Below are 23,631 nucleotides of genomic sequence, written 5' to 3' on the forward strand. Positions count from 1 at the left end.
GACTGGCTGGAGGGCTGCTGTGAATGGGTGACGTCACGAGCCTGGCGCCAGAGAGTCTGCGAGAGTGTTGAGGCTCGCGGCGCTGCTCCGCGCCGCCGCTTACTTGGTGCCAATTCATCACCTGTCAGGGATCAGTCAGGACGTTGTGCGAAATGTGCACAGCTGGGAGAACAAAAAGAACGAGGGAGACGATCGAAAAAAGCCAAATGCACCAGATGTGGACACGATTTAAGGAATCCCAGATCATATTAGACTTGCACAAGGGTCGTCTGGGTGTGTATGGCCCCCTTCGGAGTGCTGTTTTCCAGCTTGAAGCGGGCTTTATACCAGACTAGATAGCAAATGGATAGATTTACAAATAAGTGAAAACTGAGATTTTAAACAACTTTTTTTTTCTTGTTAAAAGGAGTGTGCTTAAGTGTAGCCACAGATGCTAACAACTGTAGCAGGAGCTTTGCTAGTAACGTGCTGGGGATCTGATGATGAGTTTGCAATGAAACAATGCGTTCCAGCACATAAGCACTACACGGCATTCCAACACATGTCTGCAAGCGGCTCCTTGATCAGATGGAGCTCAGTCGGAACCCTGATTTGTCTCCCACTTAACTCCCTAATTACTATTTGTCACAGGAAATATTGGAGTTCTCCGTTATTATTGTCGACTGATTTTCACACAGACCAGTCTACAGTGCGACACACACTCAATAGCTTTAGTCTCTTTTACCAACACCAAAATCTTTAATCAACGTTTTTGCTAAATAAACATGAGCTCTCCAGAGCAAAGACCTGCATCAGAATCGATCATAAATCTAGTGCCACAGATTATTGAATAATATGTTGTGATGCATTTCCCCAGGAATACATTTTAGGAAATAGGTTTTATTTCTCCATTTACGCTCATCGTTCCCTAGAATTCCAGTGCAACTCACATTCCTTAAATTCTGTTCGCCAGGAACATGTCCCTCCGGAATACGTACACTAGTCCTGTTGACAGGCCGGCTGTCAACACTCACGTTTAGACTGACCTTATTAACGATGTCTTTTAAAGGAATCTCTCTCACTTAATATATAAACGATCAAATAACGTGTAAAATATTAACATTCACAATTTAAAAAAAAATGAATAGAAAGAAATGAATTTTCCAATATGGGTAGTATTTAACGTATAGCCCATCACCAACGGTAAGGAACTTCCAACCCTAAATATGTTTCTAACCCTAACATGTAATATAATAAGGGTCAGATAAGGAATAGGTCACAACTGAATCATTTTGTGTTTTATTGTCTAGAATCTACAATCTGACATTATTAAACTGAACAATAAAACGTTCAAGTGTTTGATGACTGATTTCTGTCTGCCAATATTTTGGCCGTTGTTATTAAATGAAGTGAGACCTTCGAATAAAACAAGTCTCTCGCTGCAAGAGACCAATTCTCCTGATCAGAAACAGGTATAGTGAATTGTGGAATTATCCATGAAAGCTGAAAGCAGTCAGCGCCACCTTACTCATGCGCTTTCACTGGTTAAAAATGCGGAAGGCCTGGGCGGGACTTGGGCGCTCCGCTCATTGGCCTATCCCGTAGCAGGAAAGTGTTGATTGACACAGCCCATCCGACCAATCAACGGCATCTAAGATGCTGCGTACAAACCCACCCAGCTGGGTATATATTCGGCGATGACAGCTTGTTAATCCAGTGCGTTTGCTTCAACACCGGCGCTACTAGAAGCAGAACAAACAACACCCCCCCCCCCCCAAAAAAAAATTGTCTTTTCAAAATCGTCGAGTGTGGGTTTTTTTTTTGCAAAGTGTCAGTATGAAAGCAATAAGTCCAGTCAGGTCTTTCCGGAAAAACGGTGCGAGCATGACGGAGCATAGTCTTGGGATCTCTCGGAGCAAGACCCCTGTGGACGACCCCCTGAGCTTGCTGTACAACATGAACGACTGCTACTCCAAACTGAAGGAGCTGGTGCCGAGCATCCCGCAGAACAAGAACGTGAGCAAAATGGAAATCTTGCAACACGTAATCGACTACATTCTGGACCTGCAGATCGCACTTGACTCCAATTCCGCAATTACCAGTCTCCATCACCCACGGCCGGGGCAGGGCACGTCGTCGAGGACACCCCTGACGACGCTCAACACGGACATCAGTGTCCTGTCCTTACAGGTAAAGGATCTCGCCAACTACCCCGCACGCACGTATTTAAGCAAAACCGTAGGGCGCGCTCCATAGAAGAACGCGCGAGAGCCTAGACGTAAATGCGGTTTCACTTTATACTGAACTGGTTTATGGTGTAGCTGTATGTGGTATAAATGTACGAAATGGCTTGTGATAAAGCGGCTGTTTATGCCGATACGTTTAGATAATTCTGTGGCTTTTTCCAATTTAAGCCTGAACCGGAAAAATGACCGACTGTCGTCTTTTCTCTGTAGACGCCGGAGTTTCAGTCAGACTTGATCACAGAGGACAGCAGGACACTTTACCGTTAATCAGGTAAATGCACCGTTTATGATGCATTATCGTGCTGATGGTAGAACTAAAATGGGAACTGATCAAATGTTGCTATTGCAAATGTGACCAGATGATGCGAGATCGGCGCGTATAGCCCTCGGACTGAGCGATGCAATAACTTGGAAAATAATAAAGCAGACAAAAGCTTTGAATCTTCAATGGACTCTCAAAGACTTCTTTTAAACCTGTGCTGACACCGTAATCGTCCCCCCCTCCCGCCCCCAAACCGAAGGCTCCTGGCCGCGCTAGTGCGGACATCTGGAGCGCAGGGTTTGGTTAAATGGTAGAAGTGCGGCTTCCCCCCTGGCGCCAGGCTGTCCGGATCTCTGCCCTGTTTGCATTTTCTAAATGCGCCTCTCTTTCTCAATCTTTTGCAGGTGTTTGGTTAAGACATGAACACACAGGACCTGGAAACTGACTTTTTTCCCTCAATTTCTGTTCCCGGTCTGGATTTTTTTTCTTCAACTAAATCAAGAGACGTTGCATCTAAAAGGACAATCTGTGATGTGTTATCAGTTCGGACATTGATTATTTATCTAAAGACTTTAGTCTTTTTTCTTCAAGAGGAAGAAGCACTATATTCCCGAAAATGGGAGGGAAAACGAATGAAAGATGAAATGTCACAAGAGGCCCTTCTCTTAAGTGAGAAGTCTTCGCTTTTTCGTGAAGATGCAGTGTGAATAGGAGACGACGTCGTTAGTTACTGTAAAAAGTTTAGTCTGTTTTTGTCAAGAAGCGTCATTCTTTTGACACATGAAGGACTGGACGTTGAATATGACATAAGCGCGTGAAATCTTGTGAACTCTTTCAGAGTTGTATCTTGTATAGTTGCAGAAATTGGACTACCAAGCTGCAAAGTGTTATGTTGTACTTAATTATGCTGAAACTTTTTATAAAAGTAATTGTAAATCGTACCTTTTTATATAAAAAAAAAATAAATCAAATGCTTTATTTGAACGTTTGTCTGTTGTAATCTGTAGATGTAGGCCTGTGTAAGTGTCGCTGTCTTGCAGGTGCCAAACAGCTGTCCTTTACTGTACGCTTCAGCCTGCATAAACTGTAGATGCTTCGAAGACTCGATGTAGGATATTGGTCTGACTTCGGAACCTGAAAACTGGTAGAGAAGTGTCTACAGGCCATCTTTCTAAATGTATAATAAGGTCACGGTAACCTAGATTTATCTGCTTTAAAATAGGGGTAAAACGCGTTTCAACGCACGGGGAATCTATTTGCAAAGCGTCGTGTGAAGGTAGACTGTTTAACGTTTATACCTGCCTTTTGTTGCTTACGTCCTGTGGGCTCTCCATGACTGGTAAACGCATCTGGAGCGTCTTTCCGGTCCGCAGATCTCGTTTTAGCCTAACGTTAATCCAGCCATTTTTGTGGGGAGCCAATACTTTGACGAGCACAGGTGATTGAGCCAAGCCATTTGTTCACTGGTTAATGTAAACGGGGTTTGGTGACCCAGCCTAACCTTTCAGGAGCTCGGCTGACTGTTTATCCTATAATTGTTATTTATAATGATATTTTCTTGGTAGAGTTAATGGAAGCAGAACTATGCTCAAAAACAAGAGCCCAGTGGATCAGCCGAAGACACTCGCCGTTAAGCAACCCGACCACATGCAATTCTGAGACGTTATCTCCGTGATTTGCGTCAATGTCAGATTAAATGAAGTCATGGCTCCGCTGAATTTCTAGATGACGGTCCACAAAACTGTAGGCTAACCATCTCGGTCACTTTTCATCTTGGAAAGAATTTCACAACCCAGACGTACAACTGGCCGCGACCCCTACACCTTCTGCTTTGGAATAGGCCAAAGTATGAAGAGTGTGCCACCTACTGGACGATCTACAATAGTTTTTAATAAATGTTAACTGGTCTTTAATGATTACCTTTTCTATATACATAACACGATTTATTTAGCATATCCCGATTTCCGAGTAACACAGAAACCGCTCTACATAGTTGAGTCGGAGGCAATTTCGGGATCATGTATGATCGTTTGCATGTTCCGATTGTGCAGCGTCACCCCCGCGTATAGTCAACACCGTATACATCTGCGCATGTCTTCCGCTTCATTTGAATAGCACGAAAGAGGAGGGGGAAATACGAAAAAAACCTGTTCGAAATGTTTATTACTTCCTTAAACATGGTCATGCATTTTGAGGAAATGTCGACTGCTCTTCACATACAGCGTATACAAGATTCATACAGAAGCGGCTTCGTATTTCCTGAACCTAAACACTGATCTCCACAGTTTCACCAACGATTAATAAATAGTAAACGGTAAAGCTCCATCCTTCAGTGCACAGAAGAATCACAAGGTATAGGTCACCATACACACACCACCACAACAAACAAGTTTATGTCCTCTACGTGATAACAGCCTAGCACTTATACACCACTAGATATAGTGGAGCTAGCCTGTTGCAAATTGACCACAAAAATTCCAGAACATTTAACCTAAGCCACCACGATCTCAGATGATACTGCCTATTTGAAACCTTTCTAGCACCTAACTACTACAAATGGAAAGTAGTCCATGTTCTTTTGGTTTTCAGAAAACTCCAAGAGATTCCCTTTAATCAAAATATTTAATATGATTTTGGACTGAGCCACTCAGTAGCGTGACCCTTGTTTAATTCTCAGTGAACCCAGGGACCACATGACTCAGTTCTCTCTATAGCCATGTCTTTGAAACCATGAGATGTGTAGGCAATGTCAATTTCAGGTACCATGTGTAACATCAAAATAAACAGCCACAATCCTTTTCCTTTGTGTCAGTACCTGATAGTGGGTTTAGCTGAAATGAAGCTTAATATTTAAATTCATGACTTAAAAAGGTAACATTTCCACCCTGAATCGTTTTTGGTTTGTTAAACCATCGCGAACACGTGAACATAATGTACCCCAAACTCTTTTACTTGTAACAGACCGAATTTATTCCGGTTCTCACCCTCCCTGAGGAGCATGGTGTGTGCGGAGAAGCAGCTGTTCAGAGCACACTCTCCCTCTCTTCGCCCCGGTCGGCATCCCCCCTGGCTGATGCTCTCATCTTCACGTGAACCGCGAGCAGGTTCTGGTTGGCTGCATCAGTCCTGGAGCCCGGGCCAATGATGAGCGGTGTGCTGTCGGGGGGGGCGCCCTCGTCGCCGTTGTTATTGTTGGTGGCCTGTGCCGCGTTGCTGGCTGCGCGGTTGAGGTTGGTGACGGCCGAGGTGGGCCAGTTCTCCTCGGGGCTGCTGGCCGGCAGGCTTCCCTCGGACGGCGCTTCCGAGCAGATGGACATGCGGGCGGCGGCCGCATCCTCCTGCAGGCCTTGGCTCAGGCTCCGCGGGGGCAGGCACTTGGGCACCGGGCTATCCAGGTCCAGCTCAATAAGATGCGTCTCCTCCTCCTCCTGGGCCCACTCACTCTCCTCGTCCTGCAGGGAGGGGTCAGACGAGCTGCTGCTGGACCTCATGCCAGAGTCCGATGACTCCTTCTTGTCCAGCGCCATGGCCAGAGCGAAGCCCTTCACCGCTGTCGCTGCGGGGACGAGTCGCTGGCCGCCCGCTGGCCACGCTTGCCTCCGCTGCAGCTCCCACAGCAGCGGGGTGGCGTCTGTGTCCTCCGGCCCGGACTCGTCCTCCTCACTGAGCACTCTGCGGTACTGTGGTGCAGCGCCCCCGCTGTCAGACTTCTCGTCCTCCTCAGTGATGGGGTGAAGCACGTCCAGGCCGGCCGCATGCTCTGCCATGACGTCCCCGGGTTTGGGGCTTCTCTTGGGCTTGCGACCTTCCTGCTCGCCCTCCTTGGCCCCGTCTTCGGAGCTGGCCGAGGTGAGATAGGCCGGCAGGGGCTGGGCTGTTCTCTCGGCTCTGGGGCCAGGCGCTTCCAGCTGGGCCATCTGCGAGATGTAGTCCTGGTAGGCGCTGTGGTACTCTGCTTGCTGCCTGTCTGTCAGCTTGCTGATGTCGTTGGAGGACTCCTGAGAGTTCAGGCTGGACATGCTGGAAGTCTTGTGACTCGCAGCCTGGAGTTACAGGGTCAACACCAAAACACAGACAGACATGCATGCAGAGAGCTCAGGTTAAAAAAAAAAAAAGAAAAAAAAGAAAAAAAAAAAGAAGCCCACCACTCATGGCTTTAACACTAATGTAAAACCTTATATTCTCTGCTTGTGTGCGCTTGGTAAATATGGTAAATGAGTGACAACTTTTTGAGTGTGAGCAGAGCAACACCAGAAATAGCCATCCGTATGTGACAAAGTGCCGCTCGTATCAACACACGAGTGTGTGTGTGTTTGTATGTGTGAGAGAGTGAGTCAGGTCAGCTCTTCACTTCCTCTGCTCATCCAGGTCAAAGAATACTCCGTTTGTCACCCAGTAAACCACAGGCCGTTTTCCCTCTGATAATACACTACTGAAAAGCAGAAGCTAGACTCTGCTTCTGTGTTAAACGAGAAAGCTTAGGTTGAGGGGGGGGCGGGGGGAGGAGGGAAAAAAAAAAAAAAAAAAAAAAAAAAAACGGTGGCAGATTGTGTACTTACAATTATAGGACAGCATGTGTAGCGAACACCTGATCTATAAATGAGTTCTGACGATGTGTGTGTCTTATGACAGATGTGTTGTTGTTCAGTGACTAAATGCTTATCTATATTTATGAACATGGTAGTGTATTATACCGAGTGGCCAATTTTTAAGGTACACCCATCATCTAGGTGGCCTTAGATAGGCTACCATGTCTCGAACAAACAGGAGTGTGTTGGGTTACTATTTAGCCCTAGCCCAACTGCTTCAGAGTCATCTGCCGCACCGTACTGGAAATCTGTACTCTGTGTAAGTTAGCGTATAAAGGCCTCTGTAGTGGAATAACCCATTTATGACAGGCCAGGTGCTGGGTGTTTTTTTACCCGCACTTAAATGGCATTTATAAACACACTTTATGCAAACATTCACAAATATAGCAGGTACTTTATTAGGTCCAACTCCCCTTTGGTTGTTTAGTCAATGACGAGCCTCTGCCATTTTCTAAGTGGACAGGCTGTGCTTAAGGGCTGTGTGAGTGTACCAGCGGGCCAGAGGAAGGACTGGATTATTTATATGATGGGCTAGAGCATTAACTCTCCACCCACCGGCCAGTGGTTGCTGGCCTGCCTGCTGGGCTCATCCAGGCCGGCCGTGCTGAGCTCTTCGAAGCTGAGGTTGAGGTTGTAGTGCAGGGCTCCGTCGCAGGGGGGAGCGGCTGGGAGGGAGGCGGGGGCGCCCCGCGTCTCGCCTCCCCCGCACTCGTCCTGCAGGGCCTGGCTCTCTGCCTGCCGCTGCTCCAGCACCTGAGAAAGAGCGGAACACAGCACTCAGCTTTCGGTTGCCCAGCCCGAGTGTAAGGTAGAGGCACTGAGGGATGGAGTCTGATTACTGATTACTAGAGCACTTTAAGGTTTAAAACAGGTTTAGCTGCAATGGAAGCACCTGTACATGTAGCTTGTAGATTGGCTGTGGATATACTGACAGTAACGTAAAAAGCACATTACCCAGTTTAGGTATAAAAGTCATCACTGTAAAAAAAACTCAGTCATTAGCATCCTTAATGGAACAAATGTCTGTAATATATGTTATTGACTAGGCAGTGAATATTGCACTTTGGTGCAGTCCAGTATCTTCAGCCAAACTGCAAGGACCATACAGACCACTTGGCCTCATGGACATGTTTTCAGCCTAAAGAATGCTACTTTCTCGTAAAAGTCAAGCTATTCAGATCTTTGAGTGGATACTGAGCTCCCACTGACAATAACCTTCCTTCATTGGGAGAGCCGCCATCTTGGACCAGATGGCTGCGTGCTTGCTGGCAACACAACATTCGTTTGTGGAAGCACAAATGGAAATCTGATCAACACAAGCTACATGTGTTCCTGATTTCAGCCTCGCGCCGGACGCCTTCTCGAAAGAGGGATTGTGCAAATAGCCTCCCATCGGGAGGTGGGGGCAGTGATGCTGTGATGCATGAAACCCCCTAAACATTACAAATTGGCAAAAGATGCACAAGGAGGTGTAGAAAAATTTGGTTGGGGGAGAAGTGCGTTTCGAAGGGTCTGCTGGACAAAGGCAGTGAGCCCTTACCGTGGCCTTGAACAGGTGCCAGTCTCCGAAGTTCATGTTCATCTCCGTCCTGAGCTCCTCCAGGTTGCACTGGCACAAGACCCGGCCATTGATGTTCGCCTGCGGTTTGCAGACAGTCACGAGATGACCTCGGTCAGATGCTGGGAGCTACCAACACTCGTGCCATTCAGTGGCGCCCTGAAGCTACCGTGAACCGTTTTATTTCTCTGGGGCCGCGAGGGCTTTGGGAAAACAAATGGCGCGCTTGTGTTTGGTGCACGCTGGTTTGATGTGGGTGATGAAGAGCTCCATCCCCCGCTACAATGGAGACCTTTGAGTGTGGGGGCCACTGCTGCTCCGCCGCTAGGTGGTATGATGGGAGGTTTCTGGGCCTTTATTCATGTCATCGCCATCCCTCAGATGGCGTTCAGTGGAAAACAAACTCTTAAGGTCAAAGCTGTGTTCCCCACATGTAGATGATAAGATTGGTCTTTACAAAATAAACAGATGGTGTTACAGCGGTGGGCGAAAGTGACATGTTACTTTTTGTCATGTGACTTCCACCCATTGGCCAAGATCCCAGACATCAGTGAACATGTGGGGTAGTTCAAGGCCTCTTACTGATGCAAAACATCTCTTCACAGAGGTCGGTCCATTGTCTACACACTTGAGGCAATGCTTGTGTAATGCTTGTGGAACAGGCATGGGTGCCGTCTCACTAAAGAATACCTTTTTGATGGTGTTGGTGTACTGCTTCAGCATGCTGGCGTCCAGGCCCTCGATCTGTTTGAGTCGCTCACACACGCTGTCGGTACTGAGAGAGCTGAGGATCCCAGAAGGCACTGTAGAACCAGATCCCTGCATGCGCGCGCGCGCACACACACACACACACACACACACACACACACACACACACACACACACACAGTTACTCGTTCCTATTATCTACATCGTCCACGCATGCAGGCAGTGCTATCAAAGAGACAATGAGGACGTCGTCTGCACCATATAACGGAGAATGGGAGAGCAGGCCGGAGCAGCATGCAAAGCTAGCTAGCCTTCTCTGAAGAACACATGTTCTCGGTTATTTATGGCACTCCACTGGCTCCATCAAGAGGCACAGTGACTGCGGGTATTCTTTCCAACTATGCACCACTCCACCTGAAGTCACTAATTAAGATCCCTTCTTTGAGTGCTCATTAGTGAAATCAGGTGGCGGGATGCAATGGGGGAATGAATGCCAGCAGACATGGAAGCCCCTCAGAAACGCCAGGGGTTTATGGCACGGATCGAAGTCATCAGAAATCAATTTGGTAGCCCAGATTTGAGGGCTTGTATGAAAAGCCTCAACGTGAAAAAATGCGATCGTCTCTTCAAACACTCCCCTCGTCGACAGGGAGTGTCCGAGCCCGAGAATTTCCAAGGACCATACTGGCTATGTAGAGTCTTTCGTCAATCCAAATGATTTAATTAGAACTGAGAATTCAGTGAACTGTTAATATGCGCCCTAAATCTAGCAATTCACTGAACACACCAATGTCCTTGTACAACAGATGTAATCAGAACAAAATCTTCTGCACATGAGAGGCTTCGCTTAGTGTTAAAGTTACCATAACAACCAAATACTCCCATAAATTCCAGAAGCATTTTTTGGCATTGCTTACTTGTATTAACATTTCTTAAGATACAACCACATTAGCCAAATGCTCTTTCACTATACATAGAGGGCAATATGTATAAAATATAAATAACTGTCTACAGCTAATAGCAAGTTGTTTCAAAACATCAGTTGAATCCCTCTACAATTGTTTCAATCCTTTCACCAATCGTTTAACTGTTTTCAAAACTTTTAACAAACTTCTAAATGTTGCCTCTCCATGTTCAGTTTCAGCACTAGTAGCTGACTAACTGATAGTGATTTCAGAGGCCTGTTGGGCTTTGTATTGAACACTTTCTCACAGCCTCCATACTCAAGCTTGGTTAAGGGAGAAGCATCCCCCTTCAGTCATGCTGGTCCACTTGTTCCCAAGAGAGCAGCCACATTTAAGGGAAAAAATAGCTTATGCAAGACCCTCGTAGGTCTAGGGTTCAGATTTATCGTTGATTTGGGCCCTCGTAGGTCTAGGGTTCAGATTTATCGTTGATTTGGGCCCTCGTAGGTCTAGGGTTCAGATTTATCGTTGATTTGGGCCCTCGTAGGTCTAGGGTTCAGATTTATCGTTGATTTGGGCCCTCGTAGGTCTAGGGTTCAGATTTATCGTTGATTTGGGCCCTCGTAGGTCTAGGGTTCAGATTAATAGTTGACCTAATCTCAAATCTGTGTGGTATGAAACCACAACAGTACTTCACTATGATGACCTGTAATGAGTCTGACCCGAGTTTTGGTGAACGTAAAATGGAGCCAATTAGTATCCGGCCAGGAAAAAAAGTCTCCAGCACTAATGGTACCTTACTCTTTACTTTGAAGACTTGAGGAACATTTAAAGATTAATGTGAGCCCCTCTTCTGAGACCCAAACCAAATACAGCTACATATAATGCTGAACGAACTGTATGAACGCAGTATGACGGCAGTTTAATTTCTGTTTCTGTTCAGCCCACCATGTCTACATCCTTCATAAAGCTGTTTGCACAATTGAACGCAGTGCCAGAATCATCAGATGGGTTGCACTGGCTGCGTACTCCTAAATACACTTGCTGTCTTGGGTAGCCAACGATAGAGAGAGATGGCCAGAGCATTTAATGGATTGCTGTTGATATAAGACATTCCACAGACGATGATTTACGGAACAGCTGTTCTAAACATCAGCTGTGTTCACCAAGAGAACTATGCAGTGCCTCCCTCTCATCCACAGCAAGCATGTTCATGCAGGAAGAAAAACACATTTGCTGGTAAACTGCTCCGGCCAGCATTTTCCATTGAATTTCTAAAACTCAGAATACTGGACTTCACGTTTGCAAATTCACCATTTTATCAATATTACTGGAGTGCACTACATAATACTGTACTGTACATCACTTTGGTGAAGAGCTCTGGCATTACAGTGTCTTGGCCTTCACAAAGGCCAAGTCAAATGCATTATTTCTGGTCTCCTTGGTAGCTGAACATACACTAAACCTGTCTGTTTACAAGGGAACTAGAAGCTTCATCTCTTTGCCGTCTTCAGAATGGTGGCGGCCGGAAATCGGACTCCTAGCAGGGTCGAGCCAAATTGTCCATGCGCACTGAAAACAGTGTGTCATTGCAAAGCCACCAGCGCTGTTCTGGAAACAGATAATGAAAGCTGGTGGTCTGGGAAATCCCTTCCAATAACAAACTCCCACTGGCAAGGCCAAATGAGGAATAAGATTCATGCTGTAGGTCAGTGGTGTGAGAAGTGAAAGCTGAGCGCCCAGCAGTTACTATGAATTGTGGCCTATTTCTAGGCAGCACAAACGTTCTATGGTAGAACTACCGAAACTTATGCGTTCTTGTGCCTTTAATAACTGACATTAAATATATTAATCTGACAAATTACAACATTTTTGAGGCCGTTCTGATAGTGGGTCTAAATTTTTACGCTAGTGTACGGCAGTGGTCCCTAGTCTGAGGCCGCGCATGCACAGTTTTGAGAGTTTCCTATGGTGACAACTGTTTGAACTCAACAGGAAACTGACCCGCTCTTCTGGGGCTGTATCAGGGACAGTCTGGTAGGAAAGCAGAAAATGTGCAGTGTCTGGGATCCCAAAAGTCTAGTACTGAAACACTGCCATACGATGCCAGAAAACATTAGACCCACAATCTCAGCAGTGAACAGCCTGCTGGGTACTGAATGTGGCATGTGAGACTGAGACAGTCTAAGGAACCTGCTTCGCTCTCGGGGATTGACATTTGGTCTGCTTGAGAGTAAGGAGACGAGACGAGAGTAGAGATTTTGTCGAGGGGGTATAAGGGACATCATGTATGAATTATAGTGGTTAAATTGAATTTAAGAGTTGAAATCATATTTTTTAAAATCATATTGACAACCTTTATCTCAATTTTTAATAGTTTTACTGCAAGTGGAATGTACCAACTGTATAAGATGAAAATCAAATAAACTTCAAACTCAACTTTACTCCTTTAAACAGAAATAAACCTCTAAATAATAAAATGTGTAGTAGTAACAACAACAACAACAACAACAACAACAACAGAAATGTCAGGGCAGTAGCATGGCTGCGCTTTAGCCAACAGTGCTATCCCTGAACGCATACTTCAACCCAATTCTCCACAACATTCCACCTGCCACGTGGACACACAAAATATAAATAGATATATTTCATACAAGGATAAAATTGGGAGAACACATGAACTATATTCATAGGATTGCGGAAACAGTAGATAGAGAACTGAATAGGTGAGTGAGCACATGAGAGAGAGAGAGAGGGAGCGCAACAAAGAGAGAGCGCGAGAGAGAGCACAAGAGAGAGAGACAGCGAGACAGACAGACAGAAGGAAGTGCACGTGTCTGCTCCCTCCCCAGAGTGAGAAGCAAAAGTTGCATTCTAGATGTGTCCCACCCCAACCAGAGGGTGGGATTGCAGGAGGGGAAATGGGGTCTTATTCCTGGAGATAAGAGAGCTCTCATTGTGCACACGAACCCAGGGCCGCTGATACTAATCCCAAGCAATAGAGCCAGCCACCAAAAGGGAGAGAGAGAGAGAGATTATTAAATGGTCACTAACGCAGAATAAAAGCGCCATGATATAAGACTGGGGGTGGCATAAACAGCTAATTGCATGAGTGGGCTGTTCATTTGATCCACTCCCTGGTCTGTATCACTCATCATGTTCAGATGCTCACAAAGTCAAGATGCCACACAGCAGTAATGCTGCATTCCAGCAGAGCACGTTAGTACAGTGTCGGGACAACCAGGCTAATATACCCACACGGGCAGGCAAGCTGGACGATACAGGACAGAACGCGCGACACAAAGGGTGGGTATGACAACACGAGCCCATGTCATCGTGCATTCTAACAGAAAGTGCGTGCAATGTGCATGCGTGTGTGTGCATGCGCGCACGCACATGTGTATGAGCAAGCAGCAGTCATAAAACGTGAACACGTGAACCGCATTCTCACACACGCACGCAGAGTGTCACACTCTTGGGGTACCAGAGAGGGGGAACCCTCCGAGACATCTTCTCTGATAACACCCTGACAAAGGGAAGAGAGGAGGGGTAAAATGTGAAGCAGAATGGAGAGAGAGAGAGAGAGAGAGAGAGAGAGACTAGAGGAGACAATGTGAGCATAGAAGCACGTGTAGATATACACCCTCACACACGTGCACACACACAGTCGAGGGCAGGGAATTCGGGTGTGAGGGAACTTGAAACGCACTAGCACTTCTGCAGCCTGTAAACTTCATGAGCTCTAAACGGCTCTTTTCTACCTCCACAAAATCTGTCACAAAATAACTTAAACAGAAGGTTTACACCACAGTGGCGTAGGGAGAGAGTGAAGAAAAAAAGTGTGCTCAGACTTCAAAGCTAAAAACAAGTGTAATAGTGTAAAGTAACCGCAAACAAACCCAAGATGGAAAAGGAGCGCATCAAGGGTACATCTGGGATTATGGGCCAAACACCAGGGGTGCTCGACACCAGCGCACTGAGTGGTTTTGAGTGCACCCTGATCTAACGCCGTGGAGAGAGTTCATGTAGATGACCAGGTGCTGAACACCGCATCAGGAAAACACAAAAATGGCAATTCCAGCACAAGGATTAAGAAGCCCTGATCTAAGGAGCCCTGATCCACATTAAAATGCTCAGATGGCTCTGTGGGTCAACTCTATACAGACAGCGCGAGGCACTCCAGAGGTGCCGAGCTCTCCTACAGTTCTTAGGTCGGTCATATACTTACTAGTCCAGAGCTGAGGTCCTTAGAGAAGGCCAATTTGGAGGGTGGGTGGGAAGGGGCATGGAGGGAGTTGCCGGGGTAATGTCGGGGCAGGTGATAAACATGATGAGGGAAATAAGGCTAAGGAGGTGGAGGAGAGAGAAGGAATGAATGAGGAGTGCATGAGGAAGGGTTAAACAAAAGACAAGCCAGTACAGCAACGCAAAATGTCACAAGGAAAATCACAAGCTGTGAAGCGCAGCTTAACTGGGTTAACCACAACAGAGCTCAACTTATTGAAGGGGACGAAAGAGACACTCTGGAGGAGCCGGACCTGATGTTGCGCTTTTCGGTGCGCAAAAGCACGTGGTTGCGGTCTTCTTTTGACTTCATGAAAATGGGTCACTGAACATGAGCAATTGTGCCTACGGCTGTGTGTGTGTGTGTGTGTGGGGGGGGGGGGGGGTGTGTGGATGCGTCTCACCCGGTTGTAGAAGGGGTGCTGTGGCCCGGTTAGGCCGCTGAAATAGCTGCTGGGAGGTTGCGTGGGGAGCAGGCCCCCCACAGCGAAGGAAGCCGCAGGTGAGCAGGCGGCGGGGGCCTGGCCGAACACAGACGGCGGACGCACCGGCGCCTCCTGCAGGGGCAACGTGGGATAGCTCACTCCTCCGATGTGCATCTGCTCGCGCACATCACGCACATCTGTGGGGGGGGGGGGGGGGGGGGAGATACAAGATTATAATCTCACCCTGCGCTTAGAACACAATCCCATCCTCCCACTACTCACAGTTAACTTTAGCCAAATGACTCAAAGCATTTTTAGTGAGTCCTATGTGAGAAAGAAGAAAAGCCTCTGTGGGTTGGTTCTCAAAACAACAAACACTGATGACCAAACAGACTTCTCCCAAAAGATTCAGCAGATTACCAGTGCAACATGCCAGAAAAAGTCAGACGGCGTTTATTTTCTGTGCGCAGTAATCATACGTTTCTGCTCGGGGTAAGAAACAGCCCGAGTGCCTCGGAAATGAGGAGTCAATTTCCCGCAGTGTTTCACATCCTGGAGGTGAGCACAATAGGGACCCTTGTTTCATGCTCTGGGCTGAGGGGTGGAATCGTTTACAGGGCTGGCGTGGGCTCTGAGCACACCTCGCCGTGGAGATCTGCGCTCCACAAACACAACACGGAGGCGCGTAAAAGGATAACTGCGCTCTGGCTCTACCTAATCTGGCCCGTTTAACGACTGATGAGTCTTAACTTAAGTCTGAGCAGTTTGGAAAGGTCACTTTTTAAAGCGAATCTGGCAGCTGGTGGCATGCAGGGGTGTGTGCGCGCGCGTGTCTAGATACCAGCAATGATCTCGCGGAGTTTGGGGTCCAGGTTGACTGTGCAGGGCAGGAACATGTCCACGTCTTGGGCCGTGAGCACAGGCGTTCGAGAGGACAGGAACACCTCAAAGCTGCGAATGTCACCATCAATCTCCAGCAAGGGCTCCACGTCTTTGGTGGTGGGAATGTTTTTCGAAATCCTGAAACACCACGGCCGAGAAAAGACAAAACTGGGAAGACCCAAAACACTCAAAACTTTGAACACGCGCTTTTGGCTTTACTTCGACAGAGCCCGCCAGACTACAGTGTCAGAGTTTCAGATAAGATGCTTTTAGGCATGGGAATGCACATCAGATGCATCTCAACATTTGTGCCTGCTGAGACATTCTGGGTGCACCACCACCCTCTCCGTCTCCCTCTCATACTGGGAGCACTGGCTGTGCTGGTATTTCCCATCTTATCAGCTGGTCGAAAGCACAGGCCGTGCTGTTATTGTTCCCCCTCTCCCAAGTAATGAGTGCGGATTGTACCACGTACTGGCTGAGCTCACAGCTTGGCGCGCTTTCGCTACGCTGATTTAAGCAATCCGGTTTGAAAGGGTGAAATTGGCTCCATTTGGAGAGGGGAGTGGTGGGGCGTTGCAGCTCTGGGTCCGCAGCGCACAGCTGAAGTGGAGTGCTGGGGTAAACAACCGGGCCCGGGGAAGGCTACTGCACCGAGCTGGGGCTTTACCGCAATGCCACTCCTTTACTACAATACCCAGTAAAAAAAAAACAAACAAAAAAAACCCCAAAAAACTTTTTCCTGGCGTTTTCAAGCTCCAAACTTGATTTAGGAACCATTCCACTCACAACTCAAATTATTTTACTACAGTTTCTGATCTATTACAATTACAATAAATTAGCTGCAAGGTTTTACGATGTAGAAAACGTAGTCAGAAGGATTTCTGTCGGTGTTGCTCCAGGAGCTCTGCCTAGGGCTGCATTTGTGGGGTTTTTTGGGGGGTTTTTCTACACTGCTGTGGTAAGGCAGCAACGACCGTTCTGATCTGTTTCTCCGTTGACCTCTGAGCCTCGCGGACATGTGACGCGGTGAGCAGCCAGGGCAACAGTGCGTTCTAGCGCGGGGCAGGCGGGCTCGTGGGCGGGTGCGGGGGCAGGCTGCGTGGGCGAGGTGATGGCGGCGAAAGCAGATGTTGCGCATGCTGGACAAAGGCCCACGCGGCGCCTGCCGCTGACCTCCGCCGCGTCCAAAGGCCGCTCCTCGACAGCGCGGGCCGTCACCCGACCTTCCGTGTGGCGGACACCGGACGGGGGGGGGGAGAGGTGGGGGGGGGCGTGTCCATGTCACAGACAGACAGGGGGGAGGGCTTGGGCTGAAGGGATGTGTTGCCAGTTAGGAAACGAAATTTGGTTCGTTTCCCACGCACTGGATTAGGCCGGACTGGCCGGCTTGTCTCTTCCGAAGTCCAGCTGGGCTTGTTTATTTGCGTGTGTGAGACTGTGTGCGTGTGAGAATGTGTGTGTGTGTGCGTGCTCGCTCACAGACAAACAGGAGCCAGTGACAAGAGTCTCTCAAGAGACTTCCTCTGTCACAAGACCGCACCGCCCCAAACACATTACTCCACTCACTAGCATGCCTCCAGTGACCAGCTTTTAAGGAAGTTCTCTTATGGCTTATGGCTAAATAAGATCAAATTATACATCAGAGCTTCCAGGAACAGCCTCGATGTGCATATGTTCCATATTTGGACAAATGATTCATATCTTATTCACACAATTGTAACTGAAAGAAGTTAAGAACTTCCAAGATTGACATCATATTCAAACTGCATTTTGAGCCAACATCTCAAAATAAATTGGATATGAACGACTTAATAATACTGTTTAGCTGTACCTTTGCAAAACAACTGCCTTTTCAACATCCTGTTTAAATACATGCCACCATCATATGGTACACCACAAATTTAAAGTCATTTTTACTGGGTCTGCCATCTCTGCTAATCGTGACGGGTTTAAACGCAACACTGCGCGGGTTCCCTTCCACATAGCTAGAGCAGTATGATGAGCTGGTAATTAATGTGTTCCAAAAGGTAATGCGTGTGGTTTGTTTACAGAGCACAAATGCATAAACACACAGGATACACGCGCGCACGCGCACGGTGCTCCAACACTGTGCAGACTGTTGAATGGTCTTGGGCATGAAAGAGCTGAGCAAAGGCGCTCTATTTAATCTGGCATGGAGCAAAAAGGCAGCAAACACCCCGCCACGGGCTGCGTCCAAGTACAACACCCGCACCAAAACGGCCCGGGCGGCCGTAAACACAGCATCGTGATGCGCTCATTCCAACGGCTTGAACCGAAAAGCAGCCAGACCGGTGCGGGGGGGGGGGGGGGGGGGGGTGTCTGTTGGTCAGCCACCGAGGACATATGGGTGCTTACTCATAGCAGGCCATCTCCCCCTCGGCAGATACGTGTTGGTGCTCGTTCTCTTCATGCAAGCTTGTTTTCACAGACCAGATTAGGAGGGCTACATATAGCAACACTGCTCCCCGCCGCTGGCAGTCAAAGCACGAAGCTGCTAGCGTATTGTTCGGGATGAATGTCTCCGCGTCCTCCGGCTCGAACACGTGCCGAGTGCTATTTACATCAGCTCTAGCCATTGGGGTACATCCACATCGAAAAGAGGGTTCCCCCCCCCCCGATTCTATGTGGAAGGAAAAGTTGGCACAAACGTCAATTTGTTTCCAAATTGCTGTTGACATTCTTGTCTTTTTTTTTTTTTTTTTAGCTTTGGGAGAGATATGCAAATGAACAGAGGCATTTATCCGTCATCTTTCATGGGAGCAGTGGCATCAGGGGAAACCGAGCTCTGCCGAGTTTCGTCAGCTGAAAACGTTCAGATTCAGTACCCCCGTGCCCCCTGCCTTTATAAACAGAGATAAAAGCACACCGGGACTCCTGCAGCCGACCACACAATAGCGCTATTGATGGCGCTATTGAGCCCGCGGCACGGACGCCTTAAACACCGGCTGCACGGGAGGCTTCTGGCTCGCGTTTCTCCAAATGCTGATCGATCCCAGCGCTGACTTCTTTCTTCCACCGCTTCCTTTTACAAACCCCCCCCCCCCCCCAAAAAAACCCAAAACAGAACAGCAGAAGCTGACGAGAAGCGGCACGTCCCTCTCCTGACCCCCCCAGCCCGAAGTTGCACCGTGCATCCAGCCACCCGTGCGTGCACAGCACGAGGATGCTCGCGGCAAGCGCCGCCCGGCTACCGTAGGAGGCCCAGACGTACGCATTTATTTTGTGAGCCTCAGGACGACAACTGACATCCCTGCCGTCAAAAGAGCAACAGTCGCTGGATGATGCGTGACGGGCGGCTGGCGGCAGCCAGCGGCTCTCCGGGAGAGGTGGCGCTGGTGGGAGCGGCCGGAACGTCGGCATGCGGACCCGTAGGCGTCCGTGCCAGGCGCTCAATCAAGCAGGCAGAGCAAACATGTTTACGGCTGCGCAGCAAACTTGCAGCGAACGCAGGGAGCCACACCGGCTGGGGAAGAAGAGCGCAGTGTGCTCCAGTTTAAGGGACGTTGCAGGAGTGAGGAAGCTTTATGAGATCAGTAATAGACCTTTAGTGCAGCAGTCACATGACGGAAATGACCCGGAATGGAATTAAACAGGTAGAACCGGACACTAACACGCATTAGGGTCGAAAAAACAGCGAGTCAATAAAACGGAACTGAACCCGCAGAACGATATTTGTAAATTGGAACTCTTAGAATCCTCTGAAACCCTTAAACTCATCTATACACAAAACCAGTTTTATAAACCAGGGCTCAAGAGTTATTCAATAGCCACTCCACAGCTGGTGTGTGTGCGCGAGGCGTTAGGTCTATCCCTCGTGCATTAAGTCTTATGACAGAAGACGTATTCCGAAGGCTGTCCGGCGATAGGTGGCTTCAAGAGATCACAAAAGAGGTACTTTGGCCTAAGTTGAGCAACTTCACCAAACAGTCTATGTATAATTCACCATCTGGAAAATGTCACATCCTAGACCATTTGTAGGGAGAGATTCAGGAAGCGCCAAGCCCATTGCAGGAAAACAGTTTGTTACTCATTGGCTTCAGAAGAAGGGCATACACAGCCTACAGACTGTGCCAGCAAGGTGGGCTTACTCATGAAGAGTGAGGAAGGCTATTCTAGAAGCTGATTCATTCCTTACCGTTTGTTTGACCTTGTGCGCAAGAGCGAACTAGAAACTGGAAAGCTTAGGTAACAACTTAGGTAACAACTAGGAGGAACTTCACGGAACTGAGCGAACATCATAAATCACTTCCACCCAAAACTGCTCCTATGCGAACCAATTTAAAAAGCGATTGAATGTCATAGCCTTCGCATGAGCTATTACACGCTGTTCTTTAGCTAGATATCCTCAGTGTGCTGCCATTTTTTTTCTTGTCATTTTCTCCATTTCTGTCATTCTTCCTTCCTTACCAGAGAGCACCTCCCAGCATGTGACCTCGGTGGGTCCCATATTGCATCCCTGTCCCCCAGGAGGTCTTCTGGGCCTTGGATGACTGACGGCGCGGTGGGCCTCCGTGCCTTTTCAAAAGGTTATCGCTGACCTTTTGCAGACCTGTGCAGCTATTTATACCACCACAACCTTTCTTCGCTCACAACGGAGCCCAGTAACGTGAAGATCTGCGCCTCTGGCCAACGTGTTTCTCGGGCATCGGGCACTGTGGAGTAGAACGTCCTCTAACCTTCAAATTACCTTTGAATTCATCAAAGGCTGCGTGTTTCAGAATCGCACAGGAAGGGGCCAATGAAAAGCACTCATCTTTATGGACTGTGTTTTCTGGATGCCTGGAAGGTTCAGGACTGTCCTTTCCTTGTAAAATCATCTCATCTGCAGGATTACTTCAGTGAGTGATAAACAGCTTTGTGCAGGCACTGTTGCGATTTTTCACTCATTTCCACTTCCGTCATCGTTCCGTCGCAAAACTGGAGAGGTCATGTAGGGGCTTTTCTTTATATGACAATGGGGAGAACAGAAGCACCGAAACCAATTCCTCTGTCCCAGCATGCTCTCTGAAGAGTGTTACAAACACTTTCCTGTCCCCCTATTCGGCACACAGCCTCTCTCTCTCTCTCGCTCAGCCAGCCCACTACTCATTGCATGTCCTGTCAGACACAGTACTCCACTCCTCTGTGAAATAGACTTTGCTGAACGATGCCACGCTATTACATTGCGGGTTGCTCCTTATACCCAACGGCATGACAGCCTCCAGTCCACAGAGGAAGAGGAGGCATATCTGCCTTGTTCTAGGACCAGCACAAGCTCCTTGAGACAAGCTCGCTACGTGAGGGACGTAGAGAGGCAGCACAAAGCCCGCGGGAAAGAAAGAAACCCTCACTCAAGGGCACAGAAGTTCAAAAGTGTGGAAAAAAATGTCCCCCCCCACCCAACCCCATTTTTTGAAGCGTGATACTTAAAGCCTTATTAGGCTGTATGCATAAAGGGAATCGAACAAAACGTGCTTCAGAAAGCCTCTTTTATCTCTGACCATAATTGCGACCGAAATTACAATAATTGGCCCAATTAAAGTAATCCTGAATGAACAGTATGTCATCTTAATGTTTCTGTACTTGTGCGAGGAGTCGTCCTAATTAGCTCCGATTGCCTCGCACGTATTCATTTCAAGTATCATTAGTTAAAAAGTTTCAGCAAAATCGGTTTAAAGCCGGGATTTAGGGCACAGCACTGAGGAGTGATTGTTCAGCGGATGAATGAGCGAACTGAGGAGTGTGACAGGAGGGATGGCGCGTGACCTCCCTCCCGCGTTAGTGTCCTGAGCCTGGGCCGAGCCGAAGGAGACCGAGAGGCAGCCACGCAGAGTGAGGGAGGAGCCATGCACTTTCCTGAGCTTTCACACTTGCTCCTGGGTGCGAAAGGTCGCGCGGGGGCACGCCACCCCACCTCTCATAGCGGTTAATTAACGAGGGGCCCCAGTACAGGAGCCAGGGAGTTGGGGGGGCAGGGGGGTGACATATGTTAGAGGGCTTACTGGGCCTGTGCGTTTGTCTGTGTGCGCGTGGGGGGGGGGGCAGGCCTGGCCTGCTCGGGGTCCGTCAGACCGTGCTGGCACACGCAGGACACCAGATGTCGGAGCAGAACCGGCTCGGTGGGCCACACCTCTCAACAAGCTAAAATCGGAGCAGATCACCAGAAATAAACTCCTAGCGGACCCGACTCCGCTCGAGAGCGCCGAACAGATCACAGCCACCGGAAGCGGTCTCCATGTCCTGTCCAGCCCCCCCCGAAAGCCTCTATATGGGCTTCCGTCTGTGCGCACTACCAAATGGAAGGCTGATGCAGTACAAGAAAGAACAGCAGTTGGGGCTAAGGAATGCAAGCAGAGAGAAAGAGAAAGAGAGAGAGAGAGAAACAGCAGGAGTAAGGTTGGAAAAAACGGTCCAGTGAACATGCACTAAGAGCAACACTGCCCACATCTTGCTTAGCACATGAGCTTTTGACAGCTATAAATAACAAGCTGTGCTAAACATTTTGCATGTTTTCCTTTCAATTTGCCCAAGTGTGTTAGGACCACTGAAGAGCTGCCGTGGTCTCCTAGGTGCAATTTGTAGTTTTCCCAGTAGAATGGATGAATCACAGTGGTTAGGTAAAACTCCGCGCATGTGTGCGTGCATGCGTACTAAGCTAGTGTCTTCTGAGGACACACTGATCTTTGTGCTCACATCTGCCCCTCAACACACATGCACAGATGCACGAACACGCACGCGCGCACACACAATTTCTAAGCCAGATTACTTTAGCCTGTGTGGCCTGGCGTGTTACTCACATAACAGGCTGATGTTATTAGCAGATTATTCACATTCTGCAGCAGATTAAAGTGGCTCGCTGTGAGAAAGGAGACTCGTTTCCATGCTGAGGGCAATAAAAGAGCTCACACTCTATTGTGCAGCCTCACTTACGAGCGAGCGAGACACGCAGCGGTACGTCACAGCAAGGCGCTTTCTCCGACAAAGTGTGTTTGCGGTAGTGTTGACAGCATTACGGCGGACTAGACGGGCCTTCTGTGTGTGTGCGGACACACCGCCTGAGTACACGGCCTTAGCAGTGAGCCTCGGGAGGATGCTGGGATGCCTACCCACAAGTCACGCACTCTTGTTCAGACACCAGCACTTGTGAAGCTTCAGCTACTCATGGTAGAGAGAGAGAGAGAGAGAGAGAGAGAGAGAGAGAGAGAGGTGAAGCAACTTTGAGCAACACTACAAAAGAAAGAGGGGGAAGACCTATATTCACTTATGAGTTCCAATAAGTTCTATTGAAGGTCAATAAAAGGGAATTTTGTCACTTCTTCCTTCTAGAAATGTGTGTGTGTGAGAGAGGGAGAGAGAGAGAGAGAGAGAAACGAACATAAAAACTAAGCTAAACTAGGCAATACGCCCACACACACTCACACACAGCATGTCCTCTTCCCAAGCACATGATACGTCCATCAGCCACTCTCTCTCACACATGCATGAGGGACATAGAGGGGGATAGCAAACTGAGCACGATTCAGAGCAGCAGCCGACCTACAAAGCACTGACTCACTCTCCTGAGCATCCCAGCTCTCCGATAGGCTCGCAATGCTCGAGTGTCAACCGCAGTCTGACCGCTAATCAGTGTCTGGGCCACTGGGCCTGGTGGCCACAAGCAGGGGCGCCGACGCCTCTGAAACGGTCTCAGGCCCACAGTGCAATGCTGGCACGCAGGTCAGTGCAGGGCTGACCACAGGGTGACAGTTATGCGGAGAGGAAGAACGTGGGCGCAGGGTACGAGAAGTGCC

General features: G+C 48.4%; 2 protein-coding genes across 9 annotated transcripts in view; one reads left to right on the plus strand and one right to left on the minus strand.

Annotated features, from left to right (window-relative positions):
- The first annotated feature begins 1,714 nt into the window (after nucleotides 1-1,714).
- id2a (inhibitor of DNA binding 2a) lies at nucleotides 1,715-3,471 on the plus strand. Its single transcript, XM_027012890.3, has 3 exons — nucleotides 1,715-2,169; nucleotides 2,436-2,496; nucleotides 2,892-3,471. The coding sequence occupies exons 1-2, from the start codon at nucleotides 1,816-1,818 to the stop codon at nucleotides 2,490-2,492; spliced, it is 411 nt and encodes a 136-aa protein (XP_026868691.2). The 5' UTR covers nucleotides 1,715-1,815; the 3' UTR covers nucleotides 2,493-2,496; nucleotides 2,892-3,471.
- Nucleotides 3,472-4,632: 1,161 nt separating this feature from the next.
- Nucleotides 4,633-23,631, minus strand: part of kidins220a (kinase D-interacting substrate 220a) — a 34,748-nt gene continuing 15,749 nt past the window's right edge. For 3 of the 8 annotated variants that reach the window (XM_035533036.2, XM_081721638.1, XM_035533033.2), the window contains 8 exons: nucleotides 15,798-15,976; nucleotides 14,936-15,153; nucleotides 14,476-14,592; nucleotides 13,699-13,773; nucleotides 9,325-9,453; nucleotides 8,617-8,715; nucleotides 7,632-7,829; nucleotides 4,633-6,530 (listed from right to left, as the gene is read on the minus strand). In XM_035533036.2, the coding sequence (XP_035388929.1) occupies nucleotides 5,511-6,530; nucleotides 7,632-7,829; nucleotides 8,617-8,715; nucleotides 9,325-9,453; nucleotides 13,699-13,773; nucleotides 14,476-14,592; nucleotides 14,936-15,153; nucleotides 15,798-15,976 (2,035 nt within the window). In that variant the 3' untranslated portion in view covers nucleotides 4,633-5,510. Of the gene's footprint in view, nucleotides 6,531-7,631; nucleotides 7,830-8,616; nucleotides 8,716-9,324; nucleotides 9,454-13,698; nucleotides 13,774-14,475; nucleotides 14,593-14,935; nucleotides 15,154-15,797; nucleotides 15,977-23,631 lie in introns of those variants that run through there. The other 5 variants (XM_035533034.2, XM_035533037.2, XM_035533035.2 and 2 more) reach the window with 5 other exon arrangements.

This window comes from Electrophorus electricus, chromosome 10, assembly GCF_041902795.1.
Source record: "Electrophorus electricus isolate QZ-2024a chromosome 10, ASM4190279v1, whole genome shotgun sequence".
Taxonomy (NCBI): Eukaryota; Metazoa; Chordata; class Actinopteri; order Gymnotiformes; family Gymnotidae; genus Electrophorus; species Electrophorus electricus.